The following is a 21,432-nucleotide window of genomic DNA, read 5'->3' as shown; positions in this document are numbered from 1 at the left end:
AAATGCGTAATACGCAATTTTACCGCATTTATCACTTTTTACTACATTTATCACTTTTTACCGTTTTTATCACTTTTTACCGCTTTTTATCACGATTTACCGCATTTTATCACAAATTACCTCTTTTTTTGCTGATTACCGAAAAACTAAAAAAAGATACTTTAAATTGCTTTTTGTATTTCTATTAGTAAATATTACATTTACAGTTTTAAACAAACAAGTTATTGATAAAAAATTAATCATCAGATATATCATCATCTGTCTCTAATAAAATGTTTGCAAGCTCAGATGCTCTGTACTTTTTTTTCTCGTTCCCCTTCCAACTTGACTTCATTATATTACTTAATTTTGCTTTTTTGATTCTACTTTGTTTGTGCTGGAGTGTCATTGGAATAAACAAAGAGACACTTTGAGTTTGGTCTTTACCTTGAGTCACTTCATACCCTTCTTGTTGAGCTAGAGTCCTTTGACTCTCTTGAGTATCTAACTGTAGCTGTTGTTGCTTATTAGGTTCAGGACCAGTTTGAGTATCTGATAAAGTTGGAGAAGCCTTTTCAGGTGGACCTCTTTTTTTAGTTTCAGTTTGACTATGTGATTTTCCCTGTTGGTGAGTCTTCTTAGTTGGTGGTGTGACATGTGGTAATTCATACGGCTCTTCTTCGCAAGTTTTTCCCCAATCGTTGAGGCGGCGGATACAACGAACGGCTATATGAAAATTAAGAAACTAATGATAATCAAATTTTAAATCTTAAGCTCAAATATTGATAAGTTTCAAATAAAAATCTATTTTTTTGTTTAGCATAAGATTTTTTTCATAAAAATAACGGAATATTACATAATTACATAAATTTCAAATATAAATATTTTTTTATTTAACAAAACATATTCTTACAATAGCTTGTTGTATGTTAACTTTCTGCTTTTCGTTTTTTTAGAATAAATATGAGCTCATAATTATGAAAGTGGTCTAAGTCATATATTTCTTATTTCGAGATATTTAATGATTCGCATTTGAATAAATTGAAAAATTCCGTATAACGTTATAATTTGTATTTTATCATATGGGCACATATGATAAAATACAAGTTCTCAGTAAAACTAAGTACAAGTTTTAATTTAATTTGTTTCAATTTAGTTTGTTTAATAGTAGTGAAGAAAAAGTATTTGTTTACTTGTGCAGAAATCTCAAACTTAAAATAATTAGCATTTGCAATATAACTTATGTACCTTTTAGTTCTTAACTACCCAATGCTTGTGCTTGAAGCAGGGGCCTGTACAGGAATTTTTTTGGGTAAGTCGCAATTTTAAACCCTTCCCAAAAATGTTAAATTTTAGCATCCCCCCCCCCCCCCTTCCTCATTGACAAACACATATATGAGGTAAGACGGCTTAGTGTATGTACACACGTAAGTCCGAATTTAATTTTTGATGTTTAAAACCCTTTCTTTCTTTTTATATTGTTCAAAATGCAAGTAATTAAAAAGATACACACCTTTGTATAAAATAATTGGGGATGTCCATTGATATATTTTAATATATACTTGTTGTTAATTGTAGTCTTCTCCTCCTGATGATATATATCAAAAGAATTTGACTAAAACTTTACTTAGGGTGTAATTGAAATGGAAGTCCGGAATTTGTTCTCTAAGAAATAATAACTTTTATTTTTTTTAAATTAACAAAAGAAAATATTTAAAAAATGAAGTACTTTATAACTTAATAAAAAAAAGGTATGTCCATTCAAGTTTTTTGTTAATTTGTTTAAGTCAAAAATTAAAACAACCTCCGTTTAATATATAAATCGTTTTTTAATAAATTTTAGACCGTTCTCGATTTGACAAGCGCTATAATAAAATACCAAACCATAAATCTAACTGTTATCCCGGATTAATAACTTCTTACCATCCGTTCAAACAATTAACCTTGTATAGTTTGCTTAATTATTGCTGTAGTTTGCTATAATTATTCGCTCTGTTTGCTTTTATCTACAATATTGAAGTTGTGAAAAAATATATAAAGATACATATTTTGAGTATGTCCAGCGACGTAGCAGACCTCCCCTAGACACGCCCCTGAGAAGGTTAGTAACACAACTGCATGTTGCGTTATTGAAAATATAAAATTTGTCAAAATTGTAGGTAAACACCACTGCCGCTTACCATTCAGTTGTGTTATCAACCTTGTAGCACACTGTATTGGGTAACTAAGAACTAAAAGGTACATAAGTTATACATAAATATTAATTTAATCGTAAATTGCACATAAAAAAATTATATCGAATACTTTGAACTTTAACATTTAAATTAACAATATCTTTAATTGTCTAATTTTTTTAAAACCATTTCATTTCTATAAACTTTTTAAAAACTTGTTTCATTGTCTTGTTTTTCTTTCAAAACTGTTTAATTATTTTCTTTCATATTACAATAAAGTCTTATAAGATGTACATCGGTTCACCGCTAAGAGCTCTGATCGCCGCCATCTTGGAAGGCCAATTTTGGCTTCAATATTTTTTCGAAAACAGCGATAGAATACGCTATCCAGTTATATTTTGAGATCAGTGGTTTAAAATATACTAAATTTTAGTAAGAGTAAAACACTTACTTTAAGTGAGCTTTAACTCCACTGTGCTACCTTGAGACAGCTTAATCACTTTTTTGCACTTATTGCACTCAGCAAATCCTGATTTTCTGCCAGAGCCAGAGATGTTATCCTCTTCTCTGTCTAGCTTGGTAAAATAATTCCAAAGAGACATTGTTTCTTGAAGATGGTTTAATTCGGTAGTGATTTTGGTATACTAATCAGATCACTGAAGAACTTTGAGGTGGTTAGTCTTTCTTGACTTTTGTAAAGCTTATATAGGAGGCTAATTTAATTTTAGAAGGTAATTAATTATTTAACAACTATCTGACTTGATAAAAACAAAGTAATTTTTTACCATAATAATTACCGCTTATACAAACTTTTATCACAATTTACCGAAATTACCGATTTTTACCGCTTTTACGCAGTTTTACCGTATTTACGCAATTTTACCGTTTTTACGCATTTTTACGCATTTTACGCATTTTTACGCATTTTTACCGATTTTACGCATTTTTACGCAATTTTACCGTCTTCTGTAACAAGAAAGCGTAAAAATGCGTAATACGCATTTTTACCGCACTGCGGTAAAAATGCGTATTACGCGTTTTACCGCATTTTACCGAAATTTTTTTACCGCCAGTGCGGTAACGCCGATGCTTAATTGTCCCTGGGATTTTTGTGCCTTGGTGTTGTTTTCTTGCAGCGAACACAAGGTTTCAGTTCTACATTTTCTCTTCTCCTAAAATAACTCTCTCTTTACAAATAGTTTTCCTTCAATTTATACTATACAAAGAACCTCAAATATTCTCATAAAATAAACCGCTTAAACTATATTTACAACATATCAAAGAAACTACGTCAATCAAATCCGCCGTAAATAGTTTCTTCACGCAATTCAATTACACTTGGGGTCACTACTATAAAACTCATTCCGATCGGAATTCACGACCATTTCATTTGAAACCCGCTGAAATAAGCGGATTGTTACTATAAACATATTTTTTCGGAATTTCCGCTAATTTCAGCGTAAAAACCCAATTAAAGTTTACGCGATCTTTGTGTAGCGGAAATCGTAAATCCGATAATTTGAGCTAGCTTTTTTTTTAACAGTTTCTTGTTTTGAAAACAAAAACAGAAATCAAACTCAATCTCTAACATTTCTCATTGACAAAATTAGAATAAGTTCCGCATTTCATTTTTCACTGTCCACCTCGACAACAGATAATTAACAGTGGGTAAGAATGAATTAAAGTATGAATTTGCGCACGAATAAATTTCTACTTTTTCAGACCAAACTCTATTTTCATAAGAATTTCTCCACAAATAGCAAATACCAAGGTTATCATTAAATATTATTTGCAAAAGAAGAGACTATTAAGGTTAGTGTCACTAATCATGAAAGAAACTGTTTTGCCAATTACAAATACTTTTATCTAGATTTCTTTATATTGCAGTAGAATACACTGAATTTGAATATAAAAACTCAGAATTTAATTCTAGAATAGTTGTACTATATTCTATAGAACTATCTGATTCTAATGTCAAAAATAATTTCATCCAGTGGTATTAGCTTTTGACTCCCCATACTACTTTTGTTAGAATCTGTCACCTTCTTTGTAGTCACTTATTTGATGTTGTCCCAGAAGTCTTACATAGTTAAATAATACATTTTAAGTTTGTAACACTTTACAACATTGATTACATCCTATATTATGATATTGCATTATTGCAGTATTTTGCACCGTCTAGGAACCATTTACACCTTGGGCAATAGGTCACTTTTGCTATATTAAAATATTATCAGGTAACTAAAACTGGTGCCTGGCAATTTTTATTTTAGTAAAAATGACACAAATTTTCCAACTCACAAAATGTGTAAATGGCATCTAAGGGTCAACATAGACAGGTGATACTAAAGCGATACTTTTTATAAAGTAAAATTATCAAGAATGTGATAACCACTGACTTTCTCTAAATAGTTAAAAAGAGAATTAAATTTTTCAGGAGACAACAAAAAAAGTTTTCGATTGGTCAGAGCAAGCTTGATTATTACTTTAATTTCTCCAAAAAAAAAATTTTTAATAAATGGAATCGAATTGTTCAATTTTAGTTTCCTATAACAACTTTTAGGATGTTTTTTGATGCTTTTTAAAGGTATTTATTTTTATTTACAGTGTAGTAGAAGTGGCGAAGGCTTCAATTTAAGGGCTTATAATAAGTTGCATTTAGGACCAATACATTTTGTCTGGTCAAAATGGATCCTGCTTCTAACAAACCAAACTAACATCTAATGTGAATAAAACTTGGTAATCTAATTTTAAATTAGGTTTAGAATACTTTTGGAAATGTAAGAAATTATTACATGTCTTAGGTAGTAGATGTTTGGAATGGGGAGTCCATTTGCAACTGCTTTAGAATAGATAGCCTCAGATCTCAGCAAACATCGAGTCTAAAAAAGATGTCTTTTAGAGGTATAAAAAGCGTCTAATAAGTCTAAAAGACATATTTAAGACGTCTTTTTTAGACTAAATGTTTGCTGGGATGCCCAGGTTTTTTTCAAGATTGGTAACCTTTGGTGTTTTTGAGCCATCTGTGACTTTTCACCAAATCTTCTCATTAAAACATCTTTTAATTATTTAATCCAGTCTGCCGAATTTTTGTGACAAACTCAATGACACTCGAGCTATGTAGGCATCTTTTTTCTGTCCCCTTGGGTAAAAAACATTAAAGCACATTAAATATAATGCACTATGTGTGAGAATAGTATTATGTATAGGGTCGACACAAACAGGCAACAATAACAATAAAGAATAATTTTGATGTAATGTGATGAAAATTATTTAACATGAAAATTATTTAACATGATAATAATTTCACTACTTTAAAATTACTGTTTAATTGTGGCTGTGTGCCTGTCTTTGTTATGCCTTAGAAAAATTTTTTTTTTAATTAGAAGTTCTATGACATATAATTATTGCCTTTGTGGTATGTCTATAACATAGGAAAATTACAGTGAAAAAATTACTTATAACTATTTAATGGTTTTAATATTTTAATAAAACATTGATTAGCTGGCCTTGTAAATTGATAAAGAACGTCTTAAAACTCCTAAAACATATGAACGTAGGACTGTGGTAATTTCACAGAAAGATTCGTAATTGGAAATAAGTAGGGGAACATGGGGCAAGATGACGAACGTTTTGAAAAGCACTTATATCTTATTCAATAACTGTTCCAATAAGTGAAACTTTATCAAAAAGTGGAAAAAAAATTATGTATGTACATATGTACATAAAATTATGTATGTCATATATGTACAAAAAAAACCCATATAAAAATTAAAAACAGCCTGGAAAAAACTAATTAACCAAAGTTACCTCAAATTATCGGCTTTAAAAAAAGTAAATTCCATTATACTATTACCTTCTCAAATAACACGATACCATAAATTCTAGTTAATAAGATATGTAATACAAACGGTTATGTTATTTTTTTAACAATTAAACTATATATTTATATAGGACTGTGCAAAAAAAAGTCTACTAATCAGTTCATAGCAAATTCCAACACAACAATATAAAGCAAATGTCAAACAAAACATTTTAATGCATAATAAAGAAGTATTAATGACTAAGTATTAATGTATTAATGACTAAGCTACACAAAAACAATGTATTAATGACTAAGCTACACAAAAATTATTACATTACAGGTTTATGGTAAAACATGTACTTTGGCGAAAGGACAAACGAGTCATCTTGCCCCGTTCATCTTGCCCCTAGGCTACTTAATCTTTAAAATGACTCAGAACTCTACATAAATAAGTTATCATAGCTTAATACTACTTGTATGGCTTCCAAATTGAACAAACTGAATGAGAAATTCTTGCTTACCTTTGGCTGGTGATGTAATGATGAAATAAATCAAATACAAGTGGATAAATTTTTTTTTCCTTAATGTAGGAAAAACCTTTTTAATAATTATCTTTGATTCCGAAAATAATATTTATAAAAAAAAGCATAAATAAATCTAGTAGATGTAATCTACTTCCCTCTTCGCTACAATCAGATTTCATATTTAGTTGAGTTTTGAAGATAACAATATAATTTCATCTTGCCCCATTTCGTCATCTTACCCCATGTTCCCCTATAATGTATATTTAAGATAAGGATATTGAATTTACTTACATTTCTTTTTTGAAATTTGTTTTTCTTGTGGCATTTAGTTGAAATTTTGCACAACTGTCCATAATATAAACAAAACAAAATGTAAAAAAACAATTGATTAACTAGATAATATCTTTTTGTTTTTTTTAAGAACCCGCTAATATTTTCGTCGGAAAGTTTTTACGATACGAAAAAAAATTTTTATAGTAGAGGCTATTTGGGATTATCGGGTTTACGCCTATTTTGTCGCATCCGATGAAATTCATCGGGTTTACAATTTTTTTAATTCCGATCGGAATGAGTTTTATAGTAGTGACCCCTGGTTGAGTATAAGATCTTGAATTTATCTATTTTTCTTTTGCTCTTTTCAAGCCTTAATTGATCTGCTTGCTGGAATAAAGTTAATGCTTTAACTTGGTCTTGTATGATTTGAACAGGCTTTGTTTGGTTTTGTACATTATCTGCCCCATGCAGAGAAACTATTATTTGGTCATATTTTTATTTTAGCCAGTTGGAGTGGATAGTTATCAATTTAATTTTAATTCATAGCTTAACATTTTGAGAATAAGTGGTTGACCCATGATGTTTGAGCACAATATTTTCTATAACTATGTCCCTTTCACTGAAAGTCCTTGGATTGCAACAGCCTATGTTAGCACATTGTTTGACCTATAAAGTTGAAATGATTTCTTAAGTCAGCTTATCAATCTGACATGACAAAATTAGGCAAGGTGAAAAAATAAACGGCAATAATTTGCTTTGTTTTTCTCTTTTGCTTCAGTTTTTTAGTAGTTGTGGGCTGAAAAGGATTATGAAGCCATGGAATAACTTTAAAACTTATTTATACTTGTTTATTAAAAAAGGATGGCCCGAGGAAGAGGAAAGGGAATCGATTCAAGGAAAGGAAGGCGAGAAACTCCTGGTCAGCGCAATGAAAGACTGTTGAGAGAAAAGGAACGGCGAGCGCAACAGAGAAGGCTTCAAACTGCGGCTGCAAGAGAGGCATTACTTGCACAGCGCAGGGCAAGAGAGCTTGAGGTAAGATTGTCTCAGACTGAAATTGAAAGAGAGGCCTCAAATAATGTGCGTAGAGAAAGAGAGATAGAGATGAGACAATTGCAGACTCTTGATGAAAGAGAAACTTTTCTTGCTGAACAGAGGCAAAGAGTAGAGCAGTTCAGATCATCAACCAGGGCCAGACGGTCTGTTGAAATTGATGGCTTTATGTATGATCCTACAACTGATTATAGCACATTTTCTTTGATCGGTAAAATGGATAAGATTTGTAAGTTCTGTAGAGCAAGAACGTTTAAGGGTGAGCGCCCTGGACTATGTTGCAACAGTGGGAAGGTGAAATTAGCTCCTTTGGCACCACCACCTCCTGAACTTTTACGTCTTACCCATGGTGAAACTCCCCAGTCGAGAGATTTTTCGAAAAACATGAGAAAATATAATTCTTGCTTTCAAATGACCTCATTTGGTGCAACAAACATTGTTGATCACTCTGGATTTCAGTCCACCTTTACAGTCCAGGGCCAAGTGTACCATCTGGCAGGGTCGCTTTTACAAATAGAAGGAAAGGCACCGCAATTCTTACAAATGTACTTTGTAGGAGATGCTGCCTCTCAGAGGTGTTCATATTTGTCAGGTACAAATCGTGAAATTGTTGAAAATCTGCAACGAATGCTTCACGAGTGCAATTCATTGGTGCATACTTTTTAGGTAGCTCTTTCTAGAATGCCTTCTGATGAGTATAAGGTTGTTATCAAGGCTGATAGGCGGCCCCCCGGTGAGCATGAGAGACGTTACAATGCTCCACAAGTTGATGAGGTTGCAGTTGTGATTTCTGGCCAAGAGACTGGAACACGTGACATTGTTATTCACAAAAGAAATGCGGGAGTCCAGCGTATCATTGAAACACATCGCTGGTATGATGCTTTGCAGTAACCTCTTCTTTTTCCCTAAGGAGAAGATGGATACAATTTTGCTCTCAGACAGGTAAATCCAATTAGTGGTGAAGAAACTTCTAAGAAAGTGTCTGCCATGGAATTCTATGCATATCGTTTGATGGTTCGAGATGAAGAGCAGAACTACCTGCTTAATTGTCGCAACCTGCTTCAGCAGTTTGTGGTTGATATATGTGCAAAAATACAGAGTGAGAGACTGTTATATATTTGTCTAAATCAGAAGCAATTGAGGGCTGAAGAGTATATACACCTTAGAAAATTCACCCTTCTCAGATTTACTGTGTGATATCTGCAGAACTGCCTAACCCTGAAGTGGACCCAAATTTGTTTGCAATTATAACTAAGAATATGATTCATAGGCCCTGTGGCCGCCACAATCTCCAAGCCCCATGTATGCAGGATGGCAAGTGCACAAAAAAGTATCCGCGTAACTTATTATGTGAGACTCAAACTGGTACAGATGGCTATCCATTGTATAGACGTCGTGCTCCATTAGATGGTGGCTTTATAACCAAAGTAAGATTGTGGGGAAACGTGGAAATGGAAGTTGACAACAGTTGGGTTGTTCCCTACTCCCCTGTGCTTTCTAAAATGTTTAATGCACACATTATTGTTGAGTTTTGTAGTAGTGTAAAGTCTATCAAATATATCTGCAAGTATGTGAATAAAGGAAGTGACATGACTGCTTTTGGCGTTGTTGGCTCAAGAGCCAATGACGAGGTGAGTAACTACGAATTTGGGAGATATTTGAGTAGCAATGAATCATTCTGGAGGATATTTGGTTACTCCATACATCATCGTTCTGTTACTGTGATGCAATTTCAAGTGCACCTGGAAAATGGCTAAAGGGTGTACTTCACGGAGCAGAATGCTGCCGAAATATCAGCTAATCCACGTGACACAACTCTGACGGCATTTTTCAAGCTTTGTACAGTTGATGAACTTGCAAGGAACTTGCTTTATGTGGAAGTTCCCAATTATTTTACCTGGAATGCAAGTAAAAAATGTTGGTCAAGGAGAAAAGCAGGCAAGGCCTTGGGAAGAGTGTCTGTGGTGAACCCCAAAAACAAAGAATGCTATTTCTTGCGATTACTGCTGCACAAGGTGCGAGGCCCAAGGTCTTTTAATGAGGTGAAAACTGTTGAAAATTGCGTGTGTGAAACCTTTCGTGAGGCATGTCAAATGTTGGGACACTTGGAGGGGAACAACCATTGGGATAAGTGCTTGAATGAGGCTAAACAAATTTCTTTACCTTCACAAATGCGAAACTTATTTGCAATTATAATTAGCACATGTAACCCTTCAAATCCGGCAGAATTGTGGAACAAGTACAAGGAAGCATTGAGTGAGGATATTCTTGCAAGGGTTAGGCGAGAAAATCCAGATCTTGAAATTGAATATTCTGAAGATGTATTTAATGAGGCCTTGATTTTGATCGGAGATAAATGTGAGTCCATGAATAACAGCACATTGCAGCAATTAGGCCTACCTTCTCCAGCCCGCAACCAAGGTGCTGTGCTTCACAGTGACTACCTTAGGGAAATTGATTACAATGCAGAAGATTTGCAAGCATATGTTGCTGAAAAAAGGCTTCTACTCAATCATGATCAAAGACATGATTATGCATCAATAATGGATGCATTAGGAAATGAGGATGGATCCATAATATTTCTACAGGTTCCAGGAGGTACAGGCAAGACATTCCTGACCAACCTAATATTGGCTGAAGTAAGATTTAGGAGAGAGATAGCTGTCGCTGTAGCTTCTTCTGGTATTGCTGCAACCTTGATGGATGGCGGAAGGACAACACATTCTGCATTTAAACTTCCACTAGATATTGCTAGGTTAGACAATCCTACTTGCAGTATATCAAGGAATAGCGGTAGGGGTCAAATCCTTAGAGATTGTAAGTTGATTGTTTGGGATGAGTGTACCATGGCACACCATAAATCTATCGAAGGTCTAAATACAACTCTAAAAGATCTCAGAAAAAATTACATACTTATGGGGGGCACTTTACTTCTACTCTGTGGGGATTTCCGGCAAACCTTACCAGTCATCCCAAAGTCCACACTTGCAGATGAAGTCAATGCATGTCTGAAAATGTCACATTTGTGGAGACACGCAAGGACATTGACCCTGACTCAAAACATGCGAGTGAGCTTGGGAAGTGATAGTAATCTTGACAATTTTCCAAATGTTCTTTTGGAAATTGGTGATGGCAGGTTTCCTCAAAATGTCAACAATGAAATTCAATTGATTCATGAGCTGTGCAATTTGGTACAGTCACTTGAGGACCTTATCAATGTTGTGTATCCAAGTGTGGAAATAAACTATCAAAACTTAAGTTGGTTGACAGAAAGAGCAATTCTTGCTGCCAAAAATGATGATGTTCATGATATAAATACTAAGATTTTATCAATGTTGCCAGGTGAACCCAACTTACATGAGTCAATTGATGCTGTTGTTAAGGAATCTAATGCAGTTCATTTTCCTGTTGAGGTGTTAAATGCCCAAAATCCTCCTGGTATGCCACCTCACTCACTTTATTTAAAGGTAGGATCACCTATTATACTGTTGAGAAATTTGTACCCTCCCAAACTGTGCAATGGAACTAGACTGTGTGTGAAAAGAATGCTACGCAGCACCATTGAGGCAACAATTCTGACTGGAAAGGGCGCTGGTGAAAGCGTTCTTATTCCCAGGATTCCCTTAGTAGCTTCCAATTTTGAATTCCCATTCAAAAGTCTTCAGTTCCCTGTTAGACTAGCATTTTCCATAACAGTCAACAAGTCTCAGGGACAATCCATCAAATACTGTGGTGTTGATTTAAGGTCTCCATGTTTCTCACATGGTCAATTTTATGTTGCCTACTCTAGAGTTGGCTCTTCTAGGAATCTTTTTATTTTGGTCCCTGGAGGAGTTTCAAAAAATATTGTTTACAGACAAGTTCTGGATTAAATCTCATTTCATAATTTTTTAAATGAACACTGATATTTCCATGTCTATGTAAGTTTCTCTAGCTAGGTTTCTCAACAGCCTTTCATTTCAAAGACCAGGAGTTTTGCAAGGCAGGTATGTAAAAACTAACAGGAAATTTTTCATTTCTTTTTAGGTTTCTCTTTCTGTGTCTAAGTCCTTGACTGTAAGTCTTGAGACAAAAAGACTGGTCTGTATGTGGAAGTGCCTCCACGTGGCACAGACTGGAAACCACTTATCTGGGCTAAACTTCCACACTTTGAATTATTCCCCCCTTTATCTGATTTGCTCAATGGTTAACTTTATTCCAGGACAGCGTCGGGTACCCCTGCCAGTTCATAATAAAAAAAGCTCCAATCAGAGTTTAAAATTTAGAGGTTCATTGATATTCTGGTCATATGCAAAAAACTTTATATTATTTTAGTTGAGCACGGTTTCTGTTTGAATTGAAAAAAAGTGTTAATAGTAGGTCTTTCTTTAGAATATATATGAGATGCAGTATAATCCATCTCCTAAACTCTTAATGAACAAACTCCAATAACTCCATACTCAAGCAAAAAATCGTACAGGACATAAAACTTACATTTTAAAAATGTTCAGTTTTGCACTACTTTTTAAATATGAAAATTTCTAAAATTTGAGCTGGTTAAAGTTTACCTGAATTTCCGAAAATATGCAATCGTAGATTTCGCTTCTTTCTTTTAGAATTTAGAAATCACTGTTAAAGGTTTTTTTAGAAATCACTGTTAAAGATTTCTAGATTTCTGTTGGAACTAGGTTGAATTGCTATCTTTAGGCAAGAGTGTAGTAGTTGTACAACTCTGTAATTACGTCATTCTCTTTGGTATACTCGAACCTGACAGGTTAGCGGTAAAAAGTTGATGAAGTTTTTTAGTTCAAATATATTCCTCAAAATCTTCAATGGTATATATCATATTTTATAGAAATGTAACAGAAAATGATTAAAAATGCATCCTGGGTCTATAACACTTATCTGTACACAGCTGATCTGGATAATAAATTAAAACTTTTGAGAGAAAGAGTTTAAGATGGTACTCCTATATAAAACTTTTTGAAATGATAAACTTATAATAAAGGTAACCAATTATCAACAAAATTTGTAAAAGTAAGTATATGATGAAAAATAAATTAAGAAAAAAATGCCGCACTTGCCTCAACATTCTGTAAAAAAAAATGTGAAAAACTTGATTTTGAAAACATGATTTATCAAAAATGACAATAAATAAACACTCAAAAGTTGGTAGTTCAGTATAAGTACAAAATTCATTTTTCATATGATTTTTCAAAATGTCTCACTGATTCAGATTATATTGATTTTTATAAAAATTGTATTATCCCAAAAAAAGAAAGCTAAAAAAACCATATGAGAAATGAAAACTGTGTAATGGAGCCGGAAATAATTAAGCTACAAAAACATTATGAGAAATGAAAACTGTATGATGAGCTGAAAAATTCAGCTTCATTTATTAAAATTTTTTACAAGAATGAAAATTTTTTAAATGAGAAAGATCACTAAAAAAGTTATGTCAACGAGTCATTCCGTGCTAAGTGGACCTTTGGTCCAACATGGAAAAACTCAGATTGTAATTAAACTTAATGAATTGGTTTATATCAATGGGAGAATCAAATGCTGAAAATTTCAGCTTAAAACGTTTTATGGTTCATGAGATGCGGTCATTTGAAATTTCCGATTTTCCCATACATAAACTTTAGCAGTAAAATCATGTTTTGAACATTTTGTTTTTTTTAATCATAGACAATTCTGGACTTTCTGGCTCTATTCCACTTTCGTACACACCCCTAAAGCCCCGCATCTCAAGGAAAAATTGACGTCCGAAATTAAGAAAATGTGTAAAAAAAAAAAAGTAGTTTTTGGCTAAAGCGCTCTAAATTCAATCTGAAGAAAAAAAAAAAAAAGAACATCAATTTTTTCAACCAATTTTATTCTAAAAGTAATTTGTTAAAAAAATTAGACGTAATTTTAACCGCTGAAAAAAGTTTTTTAAATTTTTAACGAACAATGTGCAATCATAAAAGAGTTGTTAATTAAATATAGTTTAATTGACATCTATTAAATTTGTTACTTAAAAAAAAGTAATAGAAAAAAAAAAATTATAAGCTGTAGTCCCATGTCCCAAGTTGGGATATTTTGAAAATTTTTTCAATGATGAGTTTGAAACTGGTAAAGCATACAAAAGGCAGATTTTTTATTCTTAGGACTTTCTAGGTATGAAGTTTTGAGTTTAGTACATGATTTAGCAGAATATTTGAAAATAAAACATCGGCTTAACGAAGAAAAAAAGATTGCAGGAAAAGGTTTTTTTAATGGGTATAAAAACTGAAACCTGAATTTAACTTTAAGAAAACAGCAATCTTTAATTATCTACGATAACAGACATTCCAAAGAGTTATTATAGATGGAGTGAGAACGAAGTTAAATTATGTCATTTTTCACGGAACAGTCTTAGTTGTAACATAATTTTCAATGACTTTTCGCGTAATTATCATAACTTAAGGTTATCCAATCACATTCCACATTAAAAAGTATATATCCAATGATATTTCTTTAAAAAAATGTTATGAACGTTTTAAAAAATAAATTAAAAAATAAGATAAAAAGTTTACATTGAAAATGGCTGATATTGAACTGGAATTTGCTTTAAAGAATATAGACATTGACGAAGAACTGGAGATAGATTCATTTTTATTCAATCCAGAAATCGTGAATTCTGAGGATTTAATCAACGAGGATGATATTGCTATAGATTTTATAGTGGAGGAACTTCCTCATATTCCAAAGCTTGTGTTTGTAAGCGATGATAATATTTCTCAATTTGTTTTCGAAGAGGTCTACTTTAGAAATAAATCTTCGTCCACCCTTACTACACTTCCAGTTTGTTGCAGTTTTTGTAGTAAAAAGTATAAAAATCAAAATTTTTTAAAAATTCACGAAGAAAAGTGTAGAAAAGATATGCATGGAGAAAGTAAGTTGTTAATGAAAAAAGTTGCTGATTTTAGTATTTCAGTGTTATTTTAAACTGTTTAAAAATCATTTCATGATTGTTTTTTATTCATTTTTTGTAGCTTTTGTTACATATTTTAATGTAATTAAAACATTACATTAAGTTAATATTTTTTTTGTAGCTTTAACACATCTGTCAATGATTAAAAGATGTAATTAAAGCTACACAAAATGAATACAAAAAAATCATGACTAAGAATTTTAAACAGTTTAAAAATAATGTATATTAGTGAGTTATAATTGCATTTATTTTACAATATACAATTATGCTATTATAATTGCATATTAAATATAATTAATTTTATATTAAAATATTAATGTAACATGTCTGGATGTTAGCCAGCCAGATGGCACTGCATATACCGTTGAATTCCCAATGGGTTTAAAATTCCCAAAATTCAATGACTATTTTTAGTATAATCAATTTTAACAAAAATTGCCAATATTTTGTAGAACAATAACTACAAATATTCCCAATATTTTAAAAACACTTTATAAAATATAATTCTGGCTTTATAAAATATAATTCTGGCGAACACCCTGCATGTATACTTTTTATATACATTTAATTATATTTTACGTCATGTCATGTTTATTACCAATATCTATTCATTTCTTTATAGCTCCTAAGCTGATAGAATCAGAGTTCAACACACACTCTGAGAACTTTATTACTCGATCTTTAAAGGAAGCATTTGAAGATCCTATGCATAACATTACTGGACCAGGTGTAGAAGTCAAGTTGTTGGCGGAAGAAGTAATGCAAGTGTTATCAAAAGATACATCAAAGCTTAAGGAGTTTGACAGTCTTGCTAAAGCTGAAATTTTTACAATTATAAAACTTAATGGAACCATGTGCCATAACAGAGAAGAAATGTTCAAAAAATTTCTGCATTTATGCTATTTAAAAAAAGCAAAAGATATTTGGAATGATTTCCTATCCCTTAGCAATATTTCTACATCGAAAAAAGCAAACAGTCTATTACTCCAATATATATTTGATAGGTTATTGCAATGGAGTTTAGAGTATCGTGTTAAATGTATAAATTTAGATGTAAATGTCAAGGAAGTTTATAAGCCTCTTGATATTTCTGAAGAAGAGACTATTAGATATATTGCTGGTTATATAATATATGTTCTTAAAGAAAATATAAAGGATAAACGATCACCTCAGGGTAAAGCATTAATTGATTTATTATCATTATGGGGATCAAAGACAGAGCCAAAAGATGAATGTGCAGATATAAATAAATATACAATACACTGGGTTGAAAGAGTTAATAGAGGAGGGCTCATAATAGTAAATGACAGATTTTTGCTTTTTGTTCGTCAAATTGAAATAGATGCTTGTAAAATTATAAACAAAAATTTGCTAATCACTTATTGCGGGGAAAATTTAAGTACTTTAGTTTATAACAATATAATTAAAAGTGAATTAGTCATAGAAAAATGGGAGATGCTAACAATGGACCTTGAAAATGACAGTATAAAAAATGTATTATATGAGAAAATTATTAAAAGGTGGATTAATATCAGAATTAGGGCCTTTGTTAAAACGTGGATTCAGATTATGAGAAGAAGTGAAATAGGGCATAAAATTTCCCGTAAAGGAGAAGTTTCACTACGTAAAAGTTTAAAGTAGGGTGTATTCTATTAGTAGCAGATTTTTTAACCTTTTTTAAATATGTTTTTTCATGTTTCTGAATCATATTTTTTTATCAAAAGTAACATATTTTATTTGTAAGCTCTATTTTTAATTAAGAATAAAAAGAATCGTATAGTTATTAAACTATAAAAAGTATTATATGTAATTGAGTGTTTTTACATCATTGCGTTTCATGTAATATTTTCCTAAAATTGAAGTAATTAAACAGATGTATTTTTTTATATTCAAATATTGATGTTAATTAGTTTAAGATTTTATACCCCATACTTTTTTACTTATTCCCCATACTTAAGTCTGAAGTGGAAATTGTTCTCCCATGTTCCATATATATTTACAAATTCTATATAAGGTCACAGTTCCCTGATACATTTTGTGCACTTTAATGCTAAAAAAAGCGCTTTATTTCTTCAAAAACAAAGTAAAACGAAGAAAGTAAAAACGAATAATATTAATCCCTGTCTAAGCCTATGTGTTATCAATTCTCTTGTGAGTTCTCCCTAAATCAATCGATGTATGTACTGAAGCCTTGTCTATACCTAAATCAGTATGATGTCATCACTTGCGTTTAATGCTGTAAATAACCAACAGAATATCGTTTAGTCCTTTAGAATTCTTCAGTTATGTAATAATTTTTTGAGGGAAAATCTTAGCAATTAAACTAGAGAACTGTTTTAAAGTAATTAAAAAGATTTGTGTGATGCCAAAGTGCTCAATATAGTAAAAATATAGTAAAGAATTTATATATATATTTAAATTCTTGCTCTGCGTATAAGCATTTTATTGTTTCGAATCTTGAATCGAAACAGATCTTTAAGAATTCAATCAGCAATTTAAGGAAATCCAAATTAAGGCTTCATCAAAAATTTATTTGAATAAATTATTTTTTTACAGATTAATTTTTAATATTTATTAAAATGCAGATTAGGCTGTTGCTTTTGGCCCCACTATTTGAGGGGGCTTATTTTAGAATTGATTCTAAAATAAGGCCTAGGGCCCTCGAGGATAAATACGGCCAGTTCCCTCTCGACTACTTTTTTTAAAAAAAAGGAAAGAATACTTTGCTGCCGTTAAGTCCGCCACAAATTGTAATGGCATTTCGAGCTGATGCTCAGAATTTTTTTTTAAAGTAGAAAAAGTCAAAGAACCTTAAAATGATTTCTAAGATTTTAATGAGTTTCTAAAAAATTAATGAGTTCTAAAACCCTTTTTGAACATAAGGAATCTTTTATTTTTTAAAAGGTGCTCTAAGAAGTCCTAATGGTCTTGTCACAGAAGACGAGTTGGCTGTCCGTTTACAAACTTACCAATAACGTTTATGTGCTACGAGCGGGTATTGAACTCGCAACCCTTGGATTACAAGTCTAATGCGCCACGGTTGATTCTGGAATTCCTTTATCAGAACCCTGATTCCAAAACACTATTTTCTCAAAGGGTTTTAGAAAACCTTTTTTGAACTTCATTTTTTTAGGGTTACAGATGGCCTGTACCAATCAAGTATGTTTTGGTATTGTTTTTTCTCTGTAACAGTACTTTTTACTTTTTTAGATCATTTCAAAATAGTAGATTTTTTATTATTATTTTGTATTAATGTCGAAAACGTATTTATAAGTATTACATTAAATTCATTTGTAGCAGAATATTGTCACTTGTGACCATTTACTATTTCTTTATATTTTAAATTTTTCTTTGTTACTTGAAAATGTTAGCGAAGTAAGGTACTTTAATATAAAAATTACTATTTTCTAGAACCCCAAAGGTTTCCAGAACCCGCTCTCGTTGGGGTTCAAGAGCCCCAAATTTAGTTCAGGGTTCTAATCCATGCTTATACGGATTTCTTATTTAAGTTTTCTTTTTTTTCCCATAGAGAAATACGCCTAATTAATCATTCAACAAAATTTATTTCCTTTTAGAGCGTTTGGGCAGTTCTCTGTTATCATTGACGTCGATAATTAATTTTTCGCGTATACAGCCTCTAGTATTACCACGCATAATTTTCAGCAGGTCAGATTTGACCACAATAACCTTTCGATTTAGAAGGCCATATTCGTGAGCAGTTGGATTTTCGTTTGCTCCTCCTCGACTACGTATTCGTCCAAAGTGTTCTTCAACTGAATCCTGGTTTAATTTATCGGATAAAAAATAAAGCTCTTGTCCATCAGTTACTCTGCTTAATAAATATGGGACTAGCTCAACAAACGAATGCACTATAAGACAAAATAAAAAAAAATAAAATATATATATATATATAAATATATAAAATATATACTTTAAAAATCGGGGCCCCAGCTGGAGCCATAATTATTGTGGGCCGCGCGCCTATGCTCCCAAGAGCCAGGCGCTGTATATACTTATGCCATTATGTTATAATAATGATGCTTTGCAAAAAATTGCGATGATTGGGTCCTGGGTATAACAATGCCCCCCCAAAATTATCCCCCTCTACACCAAATTTGAGGCAAACTAGTTTGCAACATATTTTTTTACTATTCTCAACTCAATTAGAATTCATCGATAGATTTCAAATTTCATGAAATAATCTCTTAGCATTCAAAAGTTTTTTTTTTTTTTTTGAGTAACACATTTTTTGTGAGTATACTTTCAATGAACAAAAAAACTCAAAATACCAATACCAGTAATCCTGATTCCTTGGATAGTCTGAGAACTCAAACAAAGTTTGGTTTTCATTGCCTTAGGTATCCTTTCATTCGATTCAGCTTGTGCTTTCCACTCATTAATATATTTTAGGTATGTGCTTTGCAACCACTAAAATAGTAGAAAAAATGGCATTAGGAAAATAGAAAAATAAAGATTTTAGAGGATAATTTTTTATTTATTAAGGAATCTTAATATTGGCTTTTCTTTTTCAAAGTTAAACTCATTGGCTAATATTAAACAACACTCATTCTCATTTTTTTGGGAAACTCAACCCTAAACCAAACTAGTCAAGTGCAAAAACCAGAACACAATGATGACAAATTTCAACATTAAGAAAGGTATATTAATTAAAGATAACAATACCTCAAATCTCCAATCATCCACCGCACGATAGGGGTATAGAGCAGGCTTCCTATTCTTTTGACCTTGAAATTTATTGTTTACATTCAGCATATCAAAAAACATATCTGTTAAACGAATGAATTTTTCCAATTCTGATAATTGTTCATTGTTACAATTAGCGATTGCATCAGCTACAGTGCTGCTCAAAACCTTAAAGAATTTGTAACAACTTTTACTAACATATTATTCAGTATAGTGTAACTTCTACTAATGTTCTGAAACCACTACTCATCATTTCTTGAAAGTTCAATTATACATAACATGCGTCATCTCCTGAAAGAAATTTACATTTACTTATATAAAATGAAATTGTGTTACCTGAGCAGCTAAATTTACTCTCATCCGCAATCTAGGTGTTAAAAACATATGGTCATGCGTCAATTTGTGTAACTTTCGCAGTCCAGGAGCTAAGCGAAACCTGCCAAGATCACAATCGTAGAGGTCAATTAATTGCTGCCAGTTTAAAGATTTTTCATTGCACTAAATAAAGATGAAACTGAAATATGGTCTTAAAATTACATACTAAGTTTAATAACCCTAAAGAACAACTTCAACAAAAAAGTATTCATTTGCTTAAATAGTTTTTCTTATAAATTTATAATAAATTGTGTAAATAAATTATAAAATAGGTATTTAGCCAAAAATATAAAAAAACAAATCAATTATCAATAAAAAGTTTCATAAAATATAGTAAAAATAAAAAAATAAATCTGACAATAATTACATAATTTGAATAGGAAATTTACCGTTAAATTTCTGGTAAAATTATTACTACCAGAATTTTCTAAGTTATTCCTCAATGTCTTCAATAAATGTGGTGGGTCACTGAAAAAAAATATTTTTCTATCCATGTCATATCGATTATAAACCCAATAAACAACCCCATCAACTGACACATTTGAGCCATCAGCTAATTCATGCAGTTTGAAGAAACTTCTGTTTGAAGACGCCCCATCGGAAACAAAAGCGACAACCTCTAAACCAATACTCTCTGATATTCTAACTGCTTTCCAAATAATTGGAAACAATTGATCACTTGATAACCCTAGTGTACAAAAGTAAGCTAACGGATATGTGAAACGCTTTAAAAGACCACCAACCATTACACACAATATATGTGATGCAAGATCCTTAGTTTTGTGTGTTACCAGGCTAAAACACCTGTCAAATTCATTAAGTTCTTCGTTAATGTCTCCTAATTCTGTAAAGCCTCTTAGCTCCCCAGATGCAGAACAAAAGACAAGATTTTGTTTAATCTTCATCTCATCAAACATTATAATTGTTTGCCTTTCATGATCTTTTAGTGTTTCTATTTTTAAATCTAAACATAATCTTGAAACTATTTCTGCTACAAATCCTGAGTTACTTGAAGCAAAGTCAGTGTATTGGTTAAGCGTTGTTCTATGCGGCAATTCAATAAAACCTGAGTTTCGAATGTGCTCATATGCAGCTAAAAATTAAATAAATTATAAAAATAATAATACTGTAAAATGCTTTTAAAATTAAAAGAATTAAAATAAACAAAAGAAAAAAAAATTATTTCAAAAAAATATTATATTTTAAAATGGAAAAGTTGACTTTTAATAAGGAATTAATTGAGCTTATTTTATAGGTTTCAAATTTTGTCAGCAAAGCTTAAAAAATAATAAGGTTAACAAGTTAAGAGATAGGTACGCTAGGTACCTCGAAGATTCTTAGGCATCTCTCTCTATTGACTTTCAGTTACAAGAGAATTTAATGACTTCATTTAATATATAAAAAAAACAACTGAAACAAACATTTTGTAAACAAATTAGAATAACCTTATATACTTGTTAAGAATTATACCTGGAGATTTTAAGTATATGCTGAGACAAAACCTTACAAACAAGGGGTGCCATCGAGCAGACTTTTTATTCTTTAATCCAAAATTTTTAAGTTGTTCTTGCCATAATAAATACTTTGGAGAGTCTCTTGGAAAGCTAAGGT

General features: G+C 31.6%; 1 protein-coding gene across 1 annotated transcript; it reads left to right on the top strand.

The window, feature by feature from the left end:
• The first annotated feature begins 14,334 nt into the window (after window positions 1-14,334).
• On the top strand, window positions 14,335-16,867 carry LOC149882887 (uncharacterized). Its single transcript, XM_090100688.1, has 2 exons — window positions 14,335-14,703; window positions 15,365-16,867. Exons 1-2 carry the CDS (start codon window positions 14,352-14,354, stop codon window positions 16,381-16,383), a joined length of 1,371 nt encoding a protein of 456 aa, XP_089956814.1. The 5' UTR covers window positions 14,335-14,351; the 3' UTR covers window positions 16,384-16,867.
• The last annotated feature ends 4,565 nt before the right edge of the window (window positions 16,868-21,432 follow it).

This window comes from Hydra viridissima, unplaced genomic scaffold, assembly GCF_058129835.1.
Source record: "Hydra viridissima isolate aposymbiotic clone 2 unplaced genomic scaffold, HvirCarnegie_v1 scaffold_10, whole genome shotgun sequence".
NCBI classification, from domain to species: domain Eukaryota; kingdom Metazoa; phylum Cnidaria; class Hydrozoa; order Anthoathecata; family Hydridae; genus Hydra; species Hydra viridissima.
The sequence above is the reverse complement of the archived record's forward strand: the minus strand, read 5'-3'. Positions and strand labels throughout refer to the sequence as shown.

Excerpts from the sequence above, each read along its gene's own strand:
- LOC149882887 (XM_090100688.1), top strand. The coding sequence starts at position 14,352 with ATGGCTGATATTGAACTGGAATTTGCTTTAAAGAATATAGACATTGAC. Across the intron at positions 14,704-15,364 it reads AAAAGATATGCATGGAGAAA|CTCCTAAGCTGATAGAATCA; the intron begins GTAAGTTGTTAA and ends ATTTCTTTATAG.